This window comes from Pelophylax lessonae (assembly GCF_965119305.1).
Source record: "Pelophylax lessonae genome assembly, chromosome: 8".
Classification (NCBI taxonomy): Eukaryota; Metazoa; Chordata; class Amphibia; order Anura; family Ranidae; genus Pelophylax; species Pelophylax lessonae.
The window spans coordinates 235,664,409-235,684,269 of record NC_138775.1 but is presented as its reverse complement, the minus strand read 5'-3'; the positions used below and the strand labels follow the sequence as shown (position 1 = coordinate 235,684,269).

At 44.2% G+C, this 19,861-nt stretch overlaps 1 protein-coding gene across 2 annotated transcripts in view; it reads right to left on the bottom strand.

The window, feature by feature from the left end:
• Window positions 1-19,861, bottom strand: part of RABGAP1L (RAB GTPase activating protein 1 like) — a 588,371-nt gene that overhangs the window by 531,288 nt on the left and 37,222 nt on the right. For both annotated transcript variants that reach the window (XM_082265880.1, XM_082265881.1), the window contains exon 5: window positions 4,372-4,529. In XM_082265880.1, the coding sequence (XP_082122006.1) occupies window positions 4,372-4,529 (158 nt within the window). The remainder of the gene's footprint in view (window positions 1-4,371; window positions 4,530-19,861) is intronic.

Here is a 19,861-nt window from a genome sequence, read left to right as displayed (position 1 = left end):
AAGTCCCTTAGTAGGGCTCACCGCCACCTTTCTGCCAAGGTGGGCCGGATGCATCAGGAGTAAATTCTCCAAACACGCCCCCACCATCATCAACTCACAGACTTCCAACCAGATAAGTCAGTCCAGCGTGGCCTCCCACCTAGAAACGCCTATGGGCAGTCCTAGCTGGTATACATCCCCCACTCTACTATAGGCCTTCAGTTTAGTAACAAGCAGTGTCAGAAGTATTTAAACTCCATAGAGGGGTGGGTGATGTGTCTGTCAATGAACTCAGAGAATTGGATTTTACGGTAAGTACATAAATGACATTTTCTCTTTCATTCATTGAAGGACACAGCGCTCCATATTCAGAACAATAGGGACATCCCCAAGCAGTGCCAAAAAAGTGAGGGGTGGGACAAAAAACCCAAGGCTAACAAGAAGCCAACCAGGTAACAGGAGCTCGCCAAAAAACAACAACAGGAGCCCAACCTGAACAATACACTTGCAGCCAAAAGAAACATCCACTGTGTAGAATTTAGTGAAAGTATGCACCGACTACCAGGTGGCCGCCTTTTAAACCTAAGTGCCTTAGTAGAGTGCCCCGTCACAGGGAAAGGAGGAGCCCCACCATTGATAGGAGTGGGCCTGAATCCCCGTCTGTCTGATCCACCTGGAAATGGTCACAGAAGAAACAGACAGTCCTTTTTTTGGCCCGTCCGCGACCACAAAAAGGGAGTCTGACCTCAGAAACGACTCGGTGGCCACCAGAAACACCCGAATCTCCTGAACTATATCCAGGGCATGCAAAGCAAATTCTTTGGGATGAGCAGGCCTGGGATACAAGGAAGGCAACACAATGTCTTCATTCAAATGGAAGTCAGAGACAACCTTAGGTAAGAACGGCGGGCGTGGACGAGGAACCACCTTATCTTTAAGGACCACCAAGTAGGAGGTATGACAAGACAATGCCGCCACCAGCTCTGACAGCTGGCAGGCAGGCACCACTCTAGACAAAACCCCTCATCACTGAAGGGGGGGGGGGGGGGGTCTGTCGACCACAAGGAACGCTTCAACTCGAGCCAGAACCTGGTCATATGCAACCTTGAGAGACGTTTAACTCGCAGGCCAGCCTCCTTCCAGGGGGGATATGTCGTGGTTGACCCAGCACAGAGCTCTGGTCTGCATGCGCTTGATGGCCGGACCGGGATGATCTAGCTATCCAGCCCATTGCCCAGCCCGGCAGTTGATTGTAGATCTCAGAAGAAAACCAAAAGATCCCAGCAGGTTCTCACCTCTGACTAGGCAGAAAAAAAATGAAAGGCCTATACCAGCTAGGACTGCCCACAGGCATAGCCAAGTCTTTTTTCTGCCTAGTGTCCTACTCCTGTAGGGGGCGATATAACCCTATGGTTCTGAATATGGAATGCTGTGTCCGTCAATAGTACAAAAGAAAAAGAAAGATTTTTGTACTTACTGTAAAAAACATTTCTTGGAGTCCAGTCAAACACAGGACTTTCAGATACAGTCAGGTTAGATTACTGTATACAAGAGGTTTGGACACTTGCAAACCGAGAAATTGAAAGCCAGGCCCCTTATAAACCCCTCCTCTAACCAGCATATCTCAGTTTTATGAAAAGCAAAACCAAAGGCAAAGGCAAAAAACAGAGGTTTTGGGACCTGTCTGTGTCCTTCAGTGGATTCCAAGTTAAAGATTTTATGGTAAATACAAAATCTTATTTTTTTTATCTGAATTCCCATGTCCCTCAATGAATGATACAGTCAGGACATCCAAAAGCAGTAAAAATGAGGGAGTGGGCAACAGCCAATGGTTCTCATTAAAGAACTAAAAACCATCTGCAAGCCAGAGCCACTGGAAGGACCAATGCCCAAAACTAAACCAGATGAAAAGCCACCTGCAAAACAAGGGAACCTGCCAATGACCAAAGGAAGGCAAGAAGTTTATTGTTAGAGGGGAGTGACTATACCTGTAGGAACATTGAGCATGAACCAGCAAGAGGCTGAGCACCAATAACCCACCAAGACAGGTGAAACAACATACCTACTTGAGAAAGGGAGAACAGGCTCACAACATGATGTGGTCAAAAAAAAAAAACTGGAGGGAAAAAAAAAAAAAAACAACAAGTCCCCACAACCAACTTCCGACAAACAAAACCAAGCCCGCCTGAATAGGCCGGCCCAAGCCCTAACCCTTCCATTCCTAACCCTTTGGATTCAGGAAAGGAAATTCCATAAGGAGGTGGCTGCCTAGAAAGACAACCAATCCCGCTAAACAAGATTTTAAAGCAGGATAGGAGTATCATAACCGAACAGGGTTGCAAAGTGACTCCTGAAAATGGGAATGGACTGAAGGATAAGATTCCACAAGTCAGCCTGACTAAAGGGGTACAGTGCATAACAAGCATTCTCACAGGGTAGGTAAGGATGAAAGTAACAAAAAAGGCAAAAAACAGGCATTGGCATGCATGCGCAGGCACATTAGTGTGTGACCAAGAAGAAATGTACATATGCGCATGAGCGAACGTGTGCACGCACTGGTGCCAAAAGGCCTATTTAAAAAGAGCAATGACAGGAACACATTGGTGAGTGGTCTTTCAGCTTGTTCCTGTTTACCTGTGCCCTGATCTGCTTCCTGATTACCTGTCTTTGACTTGACCTCGACTCTCTTCTGCATTTATGCCTGCCTAGCCTGTGCTTTGACCCTGCTCCTGTCTCATGCTGTTGTACCTCGCTGCCTGACTGTGTACCGACTCTGGCCTGTATCCTGACCCTGCTCTTGTCTCACGTTCCTTTACCCGCATTGCCCGGCTGTTGACGACCCCTTGGCTTGTGTTCTGGCTATGCTCCAGCCTACTGATCCAGCATCACTGAGTTCCAGTTCCAGGTGCCCGTCTGGTGGTCCACGGCCATCGGTTACCTGTCAAGCCTCATCTGGTGCCACCTGCTGTACCGGCCCTCGTGCCACTCTGTGTCCCACACTACCTGTCATCTCTACCAGGGGTCTTTGACAGGAGGTGCAAGAGAAGACCCCCTCTACAGCTCCATCTCCACCAGGTACGTGATACTGCCCCAAATTATAACGAGCTTTTAGAGTAAGGTGCACATTGCAGGGCTTTGCACAGAGATAAAAAACAAAATGCATTTCCCAGCATCACTGCACATCAGCACAAAGAGGGAATGCCAGCGCTTAATTAGGAATTGGTGCCCAATAGTTTGCACAGTTAAGCGAACACTGAACATAATCAGAAAGGGGCACAGAACCAGTTTAATCTGTAGACTGTTACTTTGCCCAGTCAGTTGGCTAAAGGGGAGTGGTTGGCTAAGCCTAAAGTGAACCAGTCAGCCATCTGAATAATTAAAAAATTGCTTCCCAACACCAAAAACCATATGGTGTCTCCTGCAGTTTCCCAGACTTCAGCCAGGAATTAACTTGAAGGGAGAACCATTTGGCAATGAATGCAGTGAGAGAGAGAGAGAGAGAGAGAGAGAGAGAGAGAGAGATAGAGAGAGAGAGAGAGAGAGAGAGAGAGAGAGAGAGAAGTATTCAGCCTTTTCTTAAAAGTCTAAGTTTGAAAATCAGCAAAATAGACATAACTTATGTCAAGGGTTTATTCTCACCAGATGTGGTGAGACTGCATTAGGCAGCCATTCCAGCACAGGCCCACCATATGGCAAGGCAAAATACCTGATCTCCTTATCTACCCAGTCTACACCACTAGGTTGAGGTGGTGTGTGCAGTATGCAGTGCAGTGTAAGGCATGCCACACAGAGCAAATGCCAATTGAACTTTCTGAAAAGTCTCTGTGACATTTCAGTTAAGTAAGAAAAAAGCAAAGTGCAATGCGCTAAGATCACTACATCAGTACTGCACTGATACAGTTAGACCACACTGCACAACAGCTGTTGCATCGTAATGCAACAGATGGTGCGAAAATAACCTTAGTATTGGTATTGATGTGTGCAGATTTGTTTTGTTGGTTTAGGAAAAATTAACTGGACTATACACGCCCTTTCCTGGAAGATCTACCATTCATAGAAGCCTTAGTACAGCTTTAATGAATGAATGAATGACACAGGATCTATGAATGGAGAGGGCAGAGGCTGAGAAAGGAAGGCAACATTTTCTCTTAATCCAAGAAGAATTAGCGCAAGGGACACATCCTAATAAACTAAGTTATGTACCTTGTGCTGATTTCTATGTTTGTATTTTGGATTAAACTCAGGCTTTAACATTTGCAGGTTTTGGGGCAAACTTTACCACCAGGGTCACAATTACTATATATATGCAGCGGTTTGCCTGGAGTTCAGCTTTAAATGATATCCAGCTTATAAAATTAGCCTGAAGGAGTTGTTCTTGAAGCATACCGTTACCTGAAATTGCCTTTGCCATCATCTTCCTTCACCTCTAGAGACACCATGAAGGTGAACACATCACTGTCTGGGGTGGGGAGGGTGGAATCCTTCACGTCTGATGTCTGTTTACATGACCGCTTGAAAGCTGTGAAAAAGCTGTATAATATTCTGCTCACCTAGAGAGACCAGAAAAGAACATAATTTACCATCAAGAAAAATTAAAGCGGTAGTAAACTCTTGGGAAAAAAATAAAAGGTTTCCTCCCACAAGGCAATATCACAATGTGCTAGTATGCATCACATACTAGCACATTGTGAAAGACTTCCCTTGAAACAAAGCCCTCCAGCAAAGCACTGTCACTGCTGCAGGGGCTTACATCTTTACTCGATATTCCTTCCGGGTGCACGGACTGCGGCTGATTGAATGGCTGAGCTGCAATGCCGTCTTGGCCATGGCACACAGCACTGAAAGAACAGCATAGGTATGTTGTTCCTTCAGAGCACATGCGCCAGTAACATCACCGGCTTCTGCTCGCTAGAATATCTCCTTAACGATGCACATTTAGGAGAGATATATTTTACCTACAGGTAAATTTTATTATAAGCTTACCTGTAGGTAGAAATCAAAATATGGGTTTACTACCAGTTTAACACGTTCAGTTAACTGAGATAACCAATGGGGGGTTACTGAACTCTGGGCATTGGATCACTCTTAGGCCATGCAGGATTAGACTTCATTAAGTGTTCATTTACAAAGTACAAGATAATATGTAAAGTGCAACATCTGCACATTAAACACCTTAACTACTGTCTGAATTGCTGTACTATATAAATACATATGCTTGGAAGAAACACAAAGGTGTAAAGAAATATATTACTTAGAAGTTGCATTGGCTCTGTCATCTCAGTAAATCGTGCAACTGACAACACATGATACAATCCGATTGTACAATCACCTTCAGATCTATTAGTCGACTAACTGGAGCACAAAGCTGCAGCAGCGAAGGCTGCTGGGGGGGGGACCAGGTAAGTAAGACTGCTCCTTCTGGAACCCTACATATAAATGAACATTTAACTCTTGCAGCATGGGGCAGCACCACTGCAAGGGAGGATTTTTGTTTTCCCCAGAGAGAAGCTTTGAAGCAAACCTTTTGCTTTGCAAGTCCAGGGCAAAATCACAAATTTCCTTTTAAGTGGAACTAAACTGTATATGCGCACCACAAACCAAAAATAAGTTTTAATTAATTTTTACTATCCAAAGCAAACTACCCCTAATTACCCATGTCTAAAAGCTTTATTTTGTAGAAAAATACTTTGGAACCCCCCCAAACCAACATTTCTAGCTGTGGCCATCTTGAGTAAGGGCAGAGGATTGATGTAGCATTTACTTCCTGGAATCCATCTGCCGTTAGCCCAGGTATATAGGTAGGAGGGTGTACTTCGCTAAGAAAGCCCCTCCTCCAGATGAAAGAAAAAAAAAATGCCCATGACTCCTGGAATGTATGACATCACTTTGGTCTAGGCTAGAAACCAAGGAGCAAATGAAGAAATGTAAAAAAAAAAAAACACACACACACATTGTCTGCTCAATGCACAACAAAAGGACAATTACTGGTCTGTGGTCCACTGGCTTTTAGTTGGAAACTTAAGCCTAGTACACACAGGCCGAATGTTGGGGGGCATCGTTCGGTTCTATAGAAACTGGCTGAAAATTGGCCCGTGTGTACGACAGTCAGACCGGCATCTATTGAAGGGGCATGACTGAAAAAGGTCTGCCAATGGTATCCCAATCAGCGCTCTCAACCAATGGCTGTTCTGGCCGGGGGGGGGGGGGGGGAGATCATCCCTATGTCAGAACACAACAGCACAGCAGGGGAGATCACTGTACTAACATCAGATAGTTAGTACAGCGGCTCCTCCTGAGCTGTCAGTTATATCTCTTTTGTTCATTGACAAACACAGCTCCTGTCATTCTTGACCATTAGCTTATGCTGCCCCCTACAGGAGTAGGACACTAGGCAGAAAAAACTTCTGGCAACACCCATGGGCAGTCCCAGGGGGTATACTCCCTCTTCCTGCTATAGTCACTCAGTCTTTTTCTGCCTAGTCAGGAATAAGGACCTAGTTCCCTGCTGGGATCTTTGGTCCTGGCAAAACTTTTTAGATTCATTATTCCTTCCTGGATTTTTCCTGTGACATCTACAATCAACTGCCAGACTGGACGATAGTATGGATAATCTAGATCTAATGGTCAGCCCAGTCTGGCCAGCAAGCACGTGCAGGCCTCAGCGAGCGCTAGGTCGGCCGCGAGTTAAACGTCTCGCGAGGTCGCATACGACCTGGCCTCGGCCTGTGTCACAGCATTCCTCGTGGCCGACAGCACCCCCATTTCGATGGAGAGAAGGATCTGTCTGGAGCAGTGCCCACCTGGTTCCCGGTATGGTGAGAGCCTGTCTCCCCTCTATCCCTGAAGGGTTTTTGGGTGGATGTTGACCCCCTCCTTGGGATGGTTGGACCCCCGGGTTCTCCTCCTTCCCGAAGGCACTCCCCCTCTTGCCAAGTTCCCCATCCTGCCCCCACTCCACATACAGGGCGGATGTATTTTTTTGGGGTAGTCGGACTACTTTACTGGAGCGGGGCAGGGCGCCAAGTGGCGATGGAGACAGGGGGGGGGGTCTGCGCCGTCAGCAACCGGACGATCCGGGGCTTAACTGGAGGGGGCTCCTGCCAGGGTCCCTGTAGGCCTCGTGACACCGCCATTTTGTTGTAGCTTTGTGTATTCCTATACACAGCAGCCATGTTTGTGTAGTCCGTTCGCCATTTTCTTGTGGTTTGCCTTGCAAATAGTCGTTGCCATGACAGTGGAGCCCAGTGGGCGGCGATTTCAGCAGTGTGAGCCCCTCCTTATCCCCTGGTGCTGACTCCTGGATCATTTAGCTCCCTGGTCCCCGCACGTGTAGTGCAGATTCTCCTGGTGATTCCAGGTGGCGAGTCTGGTGGGGTCCTCTCCTTCTCTGCTGATGATCGCTCTGTACCTTGTGCTTGGCGACCTGGTAGTGCTGCCAGCGCGGTGGGGGTTGTCCCTTAGCAGTGTGTTGCACTTTTTTGTGGGGTCCCCCTGGTGACCCATGGAGTCTTTGGTACACGTTTCCCCACCTGATCCCCTTCCTGAGGCTGCGGGGCCCTCTGGGTACCAACCATCCATCCATACACTGACGGCAGTCTTGGAGTCCTTTGTGTCCTGGGTGGAGGCGGCTTGAGGCTAATCAGCTAGCAAAAAGAGCCCCCCTGCCTTCCCCTGGCTCATCAGATTCTGAATCTGATTCGGCCGCCGCGGACGTAGGTCACCCTGCTGGGTCTGCGACCACGCACCTGGAATCCTTTGATGGTTAAGAGGATTCCTCTATGTCAGCGACCGCGCGCGAAAAGGCACTGGTAGATTCACGTATTGTATCTATGCGTGAGACCCTAAAGATAGAGGATGCAGCTGAAGCTGCGACGGAAGCGCAGGTACCCTTTGACACTCAAAAGCCATCCAGAGGAGTAAGGGGATTTCCTTTAAATGCCTATTTTGACAGAATTGTTGCAAAAGAGTGGGGAAGACCAACGCATCCCTGTGGGGTACCTAAGCGTTTTACTAGGCGTTATCCCTATGAGGAGTCCCTCCTTAAGTGGTGAACCCTCCAGTTTCCAGACTAAACAAGGCAACCATGATTCCAGTGGAAGAGTCCCAGGCCTTTAGAGATCCGGCTGACCGGAAGGCGGAGGCTGTGGCCCGCATTATGTATACCTTGGCTGGTTCCGCAATGAGGCCGGTATTTACCATTGCCCTAGTGTCGCAAACCCTGACAAAGTGGGTTAAGCTCCTACGCTGTGACCTGGAGCGAGAACAGCTCCCTCCTGTCTTTGCTGAGCTGACAGACCAGCTGGTTCAGGGGCTGCAGTTTGGATGCGGCTCCCCTGATGGCTCGCCTCTCTGTTTTGGCGTGGTCCTTCCACTTATTTTTTTGGCTCAAATGCTGGTCTGCAGACCAGACTTCTAAAAAGGCCTTGACTGATCTTCCCTTTCAAGGAGATCATCTGTTTGGAGCTACCCTGGATGACATCATTAAAGGTCTAACAGGGGGGGAAGAGAACCTTTCATCCTCGCTCCTTCTCGGTGGCTCGTATCTTAACCTTCCTTTAATGGGGGGCTGAACAGAAGTTAGTCTTGAGTACCATCAAGGGCCAGGTCTCAGCCTTGGCAACCTTTCCCCAATGACCTTTGGCCACAAACTCCCTGGTGCGTACCATTCTTCAGGGTATCCGACATCTGGTTCCTCCAGTGCAGGCTCCATTGCCACCTTGGGATCCTAATTTGGAGCTTCAGCTCTACAGAAGCCTCCCTTTGAAAATATTTGTGAGATTCCCTTGCTTACGCTGTCCCAGAAGGTGGCCTTTTTGGTTGCCATCACTTCTGCGTGCAGGGTGTCGGAACTGGTGGCGTTATCCGGTCGTTAAACCTTATTTGGTGGCTCACAAGGATAAGGTGAAGCTTTACCCCTGTCCGTCTTTCCTTCCTAAGGTGGTCTCTGACTTTCATTTGAAGACATTGTGTTGCCTTCCTTGTGTCCCTGGCCTAAACCTCTGAAGGAAATTGCCTTGGATGTGATCTGGGCAATTCGGATGTACGCGGCAGCTACGGAGTCTTTCAGGAAGTCAGACTCTCTCAGACTTTGCGGATGGACCTCGCAAAGGGTTGGCCACTTCCTGAGTGACCATTTCCAGATGGATCAGACAGATGGTCGTTCAGGCCTATTCCATCAGGGGTCAGGTTCCTCCTTTCCCTGTCAAGGTGCACTCTACTAGGGCGCTTAGTGCCTCCTGGGCCTTCCGTCATCAAGCGCCAGCGACGCAGGTTTGCAAGGTGGCCACCTTGTCGTCGGTGCACACTTTTACAAAGTTGTATAAAATAGATGTGTTGACATCTGCATCTGCCTTTGGCTGCAAGGTTTTGCAGGCTGCTGTTAAGAGGATTGGATCCTCTTTGAGGGTGTATTGTTTTATTCAGGTGGGCTCCAGTTGTTTTGGTTAAGCCCCTGTTGCCTGGTTGGCTACCATTTAGCCATGGGAATTTTTTGCTGTTTCCCACTCCTCATATTTTACACTGCTTTGGGATATCCCAATGGTCAAGAATGACTGGAGCTGTGTCCGTCAATGAACGAAAGAGAAAATGGGATTTTTGTCTTACCGTAAAATCCATTTCTCTAAAGTTCATTGACGGACACAGCACCCACCCCGCTGTAGTTATTCCCCTTGACAACGTCAGTCTATGATGAAACGCGTCAAGTGGAGCTTATGGCGACGCACGCCAACACAAGGAGGAGAAGCGGCGGCCACCTTTCTGGTGGCATACCGGTAGATGCGGACTACAGACGGAGGAACCACTACAATGCTGTCCTGACTCCATGACTATGTAAGCTTTTATGACCCTTTGTGTGCAATAAACCGCCTAAACGGTACACTATGAGGAGTACTTTGTTGTTTATCGTTTGAGCCATCTACCTATGGAGAGTGATTTATGTGCCATCCCATATGAGAGAAGCATCACTGGTCTTATTGCTGTCTATGAAGAAAATGGTCACTGCCCCCACCTATTACGGCCAGTAATAGGTGTGTACTGGTGAGTGGACATACTGGAAGCCTTTGCTGTAATACCATCAGCTGGGCTTCCATTATGCCCCCAATTACCTTTCAGAGGAGGGATGGGCCACCTCCAGGCTCACCTGCCCCCTATCTATCCATTCGCTTGCATGTGCTTCCACTGTGAAGGCTCTTATAAATTCATTAGAGTAGGACTGCAGGTAATACAGGGAGCCGTGGAGTGGCCCTGCAGCTTTCACATGCGTTTGCAAATGTGTGCTAACTAAACCCCTGTTTTGACGCAAACTGTTAGACAGGTTAATTTGGTTGGTAAGCAAACTGGCTGGCAGATTGAACTGGGAATTTTACCTTTGTTTGTTTTATTGCTGTCTATGACCTTTGTTATGAGGGTCCTGATCGTCTGGTAAGAGGCAGTGTGGCTTCTGGCTTTGACAAAAAAAACCTGGAAGACTATTGGTTTCTATGCAGAACTGCATGAGATTTTGTTCTCTCAAGTTTTAGTAAATCAACCACTGACCCCCTGGCTTCAATACTTTCAGCATCACTGGCCCAAAACTATGTCAGGTTTATTGGGGGAGATTAAATAAAAGAAAAATGGAAATATGTCATATTCTGTTTTATATAGAAATTTTGAGCAGTGGCGTCCATGTTGTAGAAAGTCACTGAAAGTTCAAATCTCCTTCTAAGCAATATGCCTATTCAGGAGATTCTTAAAAAGTTTCAACAAACAGGCTGTGTTGACTTAAGGTAATAAATAGATAGCCTGTTGACTTTCTTTAGATAAAGTCTAGCTGACGCTATACCAAGGTAATCTTATCTGTATGTGTGACCTCAAACACCAGTCAAGTGTTCTGTGTTTAGACCCATTTAAAAATAAGATTTAAAGATACATTATAATCCTATGTAACAGAATATTAACAAGGAAATATATATATGAAAAACATACATTAGATATGTAGGAAAACCTTCTATATTATAGTTGTTTCATTCTTGCTAAATTCTAGCTTTAACTGATTTTGATGACTCATCACTGCATGTCAAGAAAGATTTCAATAAACCTTTGTAAATTGTAAGTGGTAAATTTGCGATAAAACTTTTCTGACCTTGCCAGATGTGTAGTCTAGAAGGTCTGGGATTATAGGCTCTTTGTCAATATGAGGGTTTAACGTTTATTTGTAGGTAAATAATGATGTTATACTGAATCTAAGAGCAATACAATACTGCCCTCTTTGGTGACTGATACTAAGTGAAGTCTTTGGTTTAAAAAGTAATTTCCAATATATATAGATAGATATATATTAATAATATATGTTATTAAATGGTGTTACCAGATTCAATCCTTACTTAGATACATGATGGATATGTTAGATGGATATGTGTATTATGAGAGTATGGACAAGTTTTTATGATGATTAATCTTAAATATAAAGAAATCATCATTTCATTTTAATATCCAAAATAATGGAGGCGTGACAATGACCTCACCAGTTAATGAATAAGATGTCCCAACCAATGGGGATAATGTTCCTCCCTCTGGGTTTAACTTATGGTAATTTTACAGCCCTTTCGTTCAATACAATATAAAAAGGGTACCCCAGATGTGATAGAGACACATAAAACATTACCACAACACACATTACACATACAACACACACGCTACTACATCCATACATATACTCATCTATACATACTCCATTTTGCTCCATCATTCATCTGAAATTTTGAAGGAAGCCAAACGAACTCCTCCCTAACTGGCCACCATCTTGGGAAGGCAGCCATCTTAAGGACTCTGGTAACAACCATTTGAAGCTAGCAGCCATTTTAAATGTGGTAAATATACCTTGTTGTTTATTTTATTATTATTTACAATTGTTTATTTCCTTCCTTACATGTTTTACATTTCATATTTAAGGGTAACGAGATTACAGTCCCAGCCATATGAACCATGTAGATTTTTCTTTAAAAACTGATTGTTTTTATATGTTTTTATTTATATCAGATTTAGCGCATTATTAGCGCATTAGTCTCCCGTTTTGCATAGCCTATTCTCGCTCCATCTGCAGTGGAGTGACGGTCGGCTGCGCAATTCGCAGACAATTGTGGTCTGTTTATATAGAATATTTAAATATGGTTTCTACTATACCTGGGAAAAATAGTAATCTTGCTTTATTTTTACTTTCATCATTGAGCTACATATCACATTGCATTCATCGTTTTAAGTTTGTATTTTATGTAAAAGTTATCTTTTTGTGTCATCTCCAGTTCAATCATTTATTGTGAATACATGTCTTGTGAATAAATATTCTTATATATTCCATACTGTAGACGGTTTTCACTAAGATTGGTATATGCTTTTAAAAAGAAATTAATCGATTAAAAAGCATTCGCTACATATTGATTTGTGGAAAGAAGTTGAGATTCTGCTACCTTACAGATCTTTGCTTATTTACATAAATGGAGACACTGTTATATTCAGAGCAGTATAAATATTCTGACAACTAGTATTCCAATCAGGAGTTCTGACTTTGCTCTGACTTATAGTGATACTAAAGTCTTGCTTTCTTTCGTTTAAAAATAACAAACATTTACCTCCTTTGTGCAGTGGTTTTGCACAGGGCAACCCAGATCCTTGCTTCTCAAGTCCCCCACCAGTGCTCCTGGCCCCTACCTCCTGCCAAAAGCCCTGTGCTATGTGGGTACCCCAGCCGAGCCGAGCCATTGCCCTGTGTCCATTCAGACACAGAGCTGTGGCTCAGCCCTGCCCTCTCTCTCTCCTCATTGACTTTGATCCAAATAAGGAGGGAGAGTCCCGGACAGCGGAGTCTTTCATACAACATCGCTGGATTGAGATGGGGCTCAGGTAAGTATTAGGGGGGCTGCTGCACACAGGTTTTTTTTTTTTTAATGCATAGAATTAGAACCACTTTAAAGGAGCTATATGATCACAGCATTCACTTTCATTTTATAACATCAGTATTGTAATAACGATACAAACAGTTATTTTTGAAAGTCCAATATAAACTTACTAAAAAAAAAAAAAAAAAAATCTCCTTTTAGGTTGTGAGTTCTGCCTGTCTGCTGGCCATCTCTTTCAAACATTTCCTGGATTCCCTGCATGCTTTGTAGCTTCTCTTCTCCTGTTTACTTTCCATTTCTAAGCAAGCAGGGATTCCTGTACTGACTCCACCTCCTGAAACGCCTCCTCTCAGCACCTCTATAGTTCAGAAGGCAGGCTCTGTGAAATGTGTGACACAGCAGTGCCTACTCACAGGGCATAGTGACTACACGTCACAGAATTCAAGAAAATAAATGTCTGGGGAACTTAACAAAGTTTAAAAACTCCAAGATTGTTCGGATTAATAGGAGTAAGCTAGAAATAATTGAAATACAACGTGGAAATGAACATACGATTTTCTATTTGGACTATGAATACGCTTTAACCTGCAACATTTTTTTTTTTTTTAATAGGTCAGTGACTATTTTTTATAGATAAGTGACTCTGAAAGCATTTAAGCCAGAGATTAAATATAGTAGAAAACACCTGTTGTAATTCCCTGAGGTGGTGAGCAGTCGGTACCCTGGCTTTTAGTGTTCTATCATCCAAGCAAACCTATAGATGAAAGAAAGACAACAGCTCAATCTTCCGCAATGAATGAGTTTATAAACCATTTGACCTGCGGAAGATTTTTGCTACTTCATGACGAGGCCATTTTTTGCGATAAGGCACTGCGTTAGTTTGACATTTGCGGGGTCATGACACGCTGTACCCAATTAAAATTGATGTCCTTTTTTTCCCCACAAAATAGAGCTTTCTTTTGGTGGTATTTGATCACCTATGCGTTTTGTTTTTTTTGTTTTTTTTTTTAGCCCTATAAACAAAAAGACTAACAATTTTGAAAAAAATAAATAAATAAATATTTTTACCTTCTGCTATAAAACATATCCAATAAAAAAATTGAAAAAAGATCAAATGTGGGCCAATATGCATTCGGATACTTATTTTTCGTAAAAAAATCCCAATAAGCGTATATTGATTGGTTTGTGCAGAAGTTATAGCATCTACAAACTATGCAATATATCTATATCTATCAGCGACTTATAGAGGGTGTCAGGGCACAAACACCAGGAGAAGGGCTGTATGACCCATCAACTGTATCAGCACTTTGGCAGGAGAAGGACTTTAGGACCCAGCAGCACTACCAGCAATTTACCCGGGCCTATATAAGGAAGCTTGCCAGTGATTTTAGTTTCTGGTTGATCTTCGGCTCCTCCAGTGCATTATCTTTGTGATATTCCAGTTCCTGTTTCCTGTTAGAGACCCCGGCTTGTCCTTGACCTGTCTCCCGATTGCTTCCTGTGTTTTACATCGGCTATCCACTAGAGCTGCACGATTAATCGTATGAAAATCGCGATCTCGATTCACCCCCCTGAAGATCTAAACCTGACATATGCTCGATTCTTTGCATAGCTGCAGAGAAAAGAGCTGTGGGAAAAAAAAAAAAAAAAAAAAGCCTCCCGCAAACAAACGCCTATCAGCATACAAGTCTGCCAGTAACTATAAACAAAATGATTACATTGTATCTTTTTTTTCCCTCTGCCAGGGAGAAAGGAAGTTTAACCTCTAAAAGACTAGACCTTTTTTCTGACACTTGTTGCTTGCAAGTTAAAATCATTTTTTTTTGCTAGAAAAGTACTTAGAACCCCCAAACATTTTATATATTTTTTTAGCAGAGACCCTACAGAATAAAATGGCGATTGTTGTAATATTTTATGTCACACTGTATTTGCGCAGCAGTCTTTCAAAACGCAATTAATAGACTTTAATGAATAAAAAAAAAAAAACGTAACAGTAAAGTTATCCCAATTTTTTTTTTTGTTGCACAGAGAATCGTGATCTTTATTCCAAGCTGAAAAATCGTGATTCTCATTTTGGCCAGAATCGTGCAGCTCTACTATCCACCTGACCACGTCTGCTCTGATACTCACCTGGCTCCTGATCTTGGCTAGCCACCTGACCACGTCTGCTCTGATACCCACCTGGCTCCTGATCTTGGCTAGCCACCTCACCACGCGCTCCAGTCTCAGCATTATCAGTGTCCTGCAAACACCTCACCGGTGCCACCTATCTGCCGATTCCACTCCAGCTGTACTCTGGACCCTTCTGCACACAGTCCCGCAAGCAACCCGTGCAACTTTGGGCCTGACTTCTCCTGTTCTCATCCTCAGGGGGGTCTGGAACTTAGCCACAAGGGAAGCCCTCTCTCTCTCCATTGGCCTCAAGCACCAGGTTCGTGATAGCGGGACTGCGATATTGCGGCGGCCATTCTGACACTAACTGACACATTTGACACTTTTTGGGAACCAGTGACACTAATACAGTAATCAGTGCTAAAAAAAAATAAAGCCCTGTAACTGTACTAATGACACTGGCTGGGAAGGGGTTAACATCAGGGGTGATCAAAGGGTAACTGTGTACCTAGCCAGTGTTTTACTACAGTGTGGCAGGTGCTTTTACTAGGGGGAAGACATGGATGCTAGTCCCTGTTTTGCAGAGACACAAGACCCATGCCTTTCCTCCTGGCAGAACAGTGATCTGCCTTGTTTACATAGGTAGACCGCTGTACTGCCTTTCTGCTCGATCATCAGTGGGTGCTGGTGGACATAAGAGTCCATGGGACCCGTCTGCTGGGCTTCCACTGTGTAATCACAGTTGTAGCACCAGCACGTATGCGCACTCCCTACCCGCAAGAGACAGATCGCACATATATACACGATCCAGCATACAGGTCCTGCTCTGTAGCAGTAAAACTGCACATATCACAGCCGTTTAGCCTTCTTCTGTTGGACGAGCATGCTGGAAAACCGGCAGCCGACTGGCTCATAATAAGTGCTCTTAGCCAATGGCTGAGAGCGTTGATCAGAGTTTTCTGGCAGGGGGGGCGTCCCCCTGTCAGAACACAACAGCTTAGCGGGAGAGATCCCTGTACTAACGCCAGATCGTTTGTACAGCGGCTCCAACCGGGGAAGATGAAAAAAGCTCTTAGTGTGTACCAGGCTTTAGGCCGGCCATAGACAGTTCGAATGTCGGCCAGTTAACCAGGAATTGGCCAAGATTCTAGCCATATATGGGAAGGGTGCATGTACCAAGTTGATCGATCAACTTTGGGTTCAACCAGCCTGCGGGATTTTGCATGCGATTATCGATAACAACAATAACACTCTTCAACCCGGGGTTGCAGGAAAGAAATTTGCTCCATGTATGGCCTGCCGTAAAGCGGGTATAAACCGCTGTTTTATTTTTTGATTTGTTTTTTTGGATCTGCAGGGTAAAGGCATAATGTGCTAGTATGCATCACATACTAGCACATATGTGAAACTTACCTGAAATTGAAGCCCTCCAGCGCAGCATCCGTCTTCTGCCCCGGGTTTGTGGTTTCCGGCTAAGTGACAGGCCGGAGCCGCAATGATGTCATACAGCGTTTGCGTGGGGGAGCCATCATTTACGACACAGGGCTCTGAAGAAACGGCACGGATGACCTTTCCTTCAGAGCGCATGCGCCGATGACGTCATTGGCGGCATGTAACGTAAATATCTCCTAAACAGTACAAGTTTAGGAGATATTTACAGTACCTATAGGTAAGCTCTATTATAGGCTTACCTATAGGTACAAATTAGGAGTTTGAGTTTACTTCCTCATTAAACCTTTAATGGCCAGGATAACGCAAAATCCAGATATCCGCAGTAGCCAAGTGGGTGACCAAACACACAAACTACAGTGTACGTGGCTTTGCAGGGGCTTCACAGTTGGTAACAGGTTACATCCTAATTATGGGTGTAACATGTAACATATGACTAAAGGTGAACGTATCCTTTAAAACAGTATTAAACCCAAAAGCAAACATTATACTGTAGCTTATCATTACTTAAATGTGGTGGCCGCATGAGTTCTCTCTTTTAGGCATTCTTCCTTCTATTTTCACCTAGTGGTCCATCCAATAAGTATGTTATTTTTCATAAGAATATGCTCTTCAGCAGAATGTATCAGTTACAGAGATGAGACAAACCAATAAACACTAGCAGGGGTGCCTAAAAATGATCCGCCTTTATGTAAAACCTTTATCCCAAAATCAAAAAACGGTTTGATATAACTGCTTATAAAGTGTTAGCTGGAGTTTGGCTTAATTTTGTTTAGTTTATTTAAATCTGCTAGTACATCTAACACTCCCCTCCCCCAGAGTGACAATGCTACTGTTCAAAGGTGCCCCCTACGCTCGTTTTTCCCAAGTGAGGTACTACAGGAAGTGTGTTACTGGCCAGATCACTAGGGGGGGGGGGGGGACTAAAAAGAAAACAAATGCAGCCACATCTAATAATTGGTAAGCTGTGATATATTACTATTTGGAGACCCCTGATCTAAATAAACATTTGAAATACATATGTGATGTTTTACCTGCTAAGATTTATACAGCAAGACAGTACAGGGAGGTCAGCCCCCTCACTTTCCTGTACTGCAGGTAGGCAATACAGATTGGTCACCTCTATGACCCCAGCTTGTGACTGGACAATGCAAGAGCAGCATCAAATTGATGAGGTTATCCCTCTTCTCCCCTATATGTCAGCATGTTCTTTTTCAGCACATGTGCACGGCAGTAGAGCCTGATTGGCTTAAAATGCCGACCCGCCTTCTTGAAATCTGCGTGTGGTTATATAAAGGATTACAAAAAGGTGCTATCAAGATTCATGTACTTATACTGGTTGCATCTAAAATGCATTTAAAGAGATGCCCTCACCAGACCATTCATTTCAACAACAATCAACCAATAAGAATATACGAGCATGGTATTTGTAAAAGACTTTCTTGTGTACACATCCAAAAGGCCAGAGACTGCTGCTGGGTACCGCCACCTTGAATGTGATGCCAGCAGCCCCACCAGACTCAAGTGACACTCTACAGTGTAGTTGAGCATCATGGGAAATGTAGTTCCAAAACATCTGGGGTGCCAAGGTTCGACATCACTGCTCTATAGTATTTAACTTTGTAGCCCCCCTAGCAGCTACATAAAAGGTTATGTAGGGTGGCGAGCAGAGGGGTGGAGGAGCTGGCCCAGCACAGAATGTAATTAAACACTACTGGAAGAGCAGGGGCCTATGACATGAAAGAATAGAGGGGACTATGCGGAATTTACTCTTCTGTAGTCGTCAAATTTTCTACCCCCCTCCGCTATCACATTTGGAACCTTGGGGGGGGGGGGGAAGCAGGTACCCGATTTTGACAGGTACCCACTCCCACTTCTGGCTCAGTTGCCCCCCCCCCTCCCCCCTCCTTCCCCTGTAGCCTTCTGGGACACTTCACAGGTCCCAGACCTGCTGCCCATTCACAAAGCGCAGCACGCTTCGTGCATGCGCAGTAGGAAATCGGCTGTGAAGCCGCAAGGCTTCACTGCTGGTTTCCTTTAACTGATATGGCGACGCCAGCACCCGATAACCAATTGAATATTGCCTAGACAGGTAAGTGCCCTCATTTTAAAAGTCAGCAACTTCAGTATTTGCAGCTGCTTACTTTTAATTTTTTCAGAAGCAGCCTGGAACTCTGCTTCCAATGCACATTACAAGTGAAAAAAAAAATCTATAAAAAAGGAAAAAATGCTGCAAGTAAGCATTTAACATACATGATTTTTCTGTGTTTCTTTTACCTGCAATTTTTTTTAAATTACATAGCAGTGGACATTTGGTTTTTGGTTTACGAACGCTTTAAATAAAAAAATAAAAATAGATAAGAAAAAAGGAACACTGACTCTTTCTTGGTTGAGAAACAATACTATTATTAAAATGAAAAGTGTGCCTAGACTAGCTTTCAGCTTTGAAATGAAACCACTAGTATCGCTTTTAAATTGATGTGCACTGTCCAAACCCTCATTAACACATTTAGAAGGAATAACAAAAAAAAGAAAGGAGATCTCAAGCTCTCTTAATTCGGTCGAGAACCGATGGTGGCCTGGCACTGTCATATCTTCAGAAGTATCTTACTGCAGCCTCGAACTCATACTATTGACTAGATTTATACCAGATAAAGTAAAATATGTAGGCTCAAGAAATACCGAAGCAATTCCAAAATATCACTCATGCTCTGGATTCTTAATTAATGCAGAATTTGAATGGTATATATTTTTGATACAGAATCACAGTTTAGATTTTATAGGTTGAGAGCAGAGTTTTTGGTACTAAAATTAAATAAAATAAGGCAGGGCACTGGCTTAATGCATTACCATAAATCTATTTAAGGTGGATGTAAACCCTCACACATACCTATTGACGTGAACAGCCTGAGATGCTACACAGAGATTAAACAAATCTCCCTAGATACATTTTATTTGTATATCTGCGGTCTTCAGCATTCTACACAGTTTAGAAAGTGAACATCCTGTTAGAATTTTTTCTTCCTGTTCCAGCAGTGGGTGTGGAGTCTTGGCATACACTGTGTGATAGCTAAATGGAGGAAAGGCACATGCCCCTCCTACACATAGACAGAGGAAGGAAGAAACATGCAGAGCTGTGCTGTGAATAGACCAGCTCTCTACACCCTCCCCAACACAAATTTCCAACTGCTTTATCTCCTGTGTCATAGAGCTTGTTAGAAGTTATTTTGCTGATAACAAACGAATGTGCCCAGGTAAAATTTCATGAATGAGGTTTATATCTACTTTAAAGCTAAAAGCAGATACAAATGTACTTACATGAACACACGCATTTATAACGATCCAGTCCCATAGCTGTATCGTGTCCATTCAATGGGGCGTCGTTTACGCATTTCAAGAACGATGCCCTCTTCCTCATTGCTAAGGAAGAGGCCTTTGCCCATGAAATG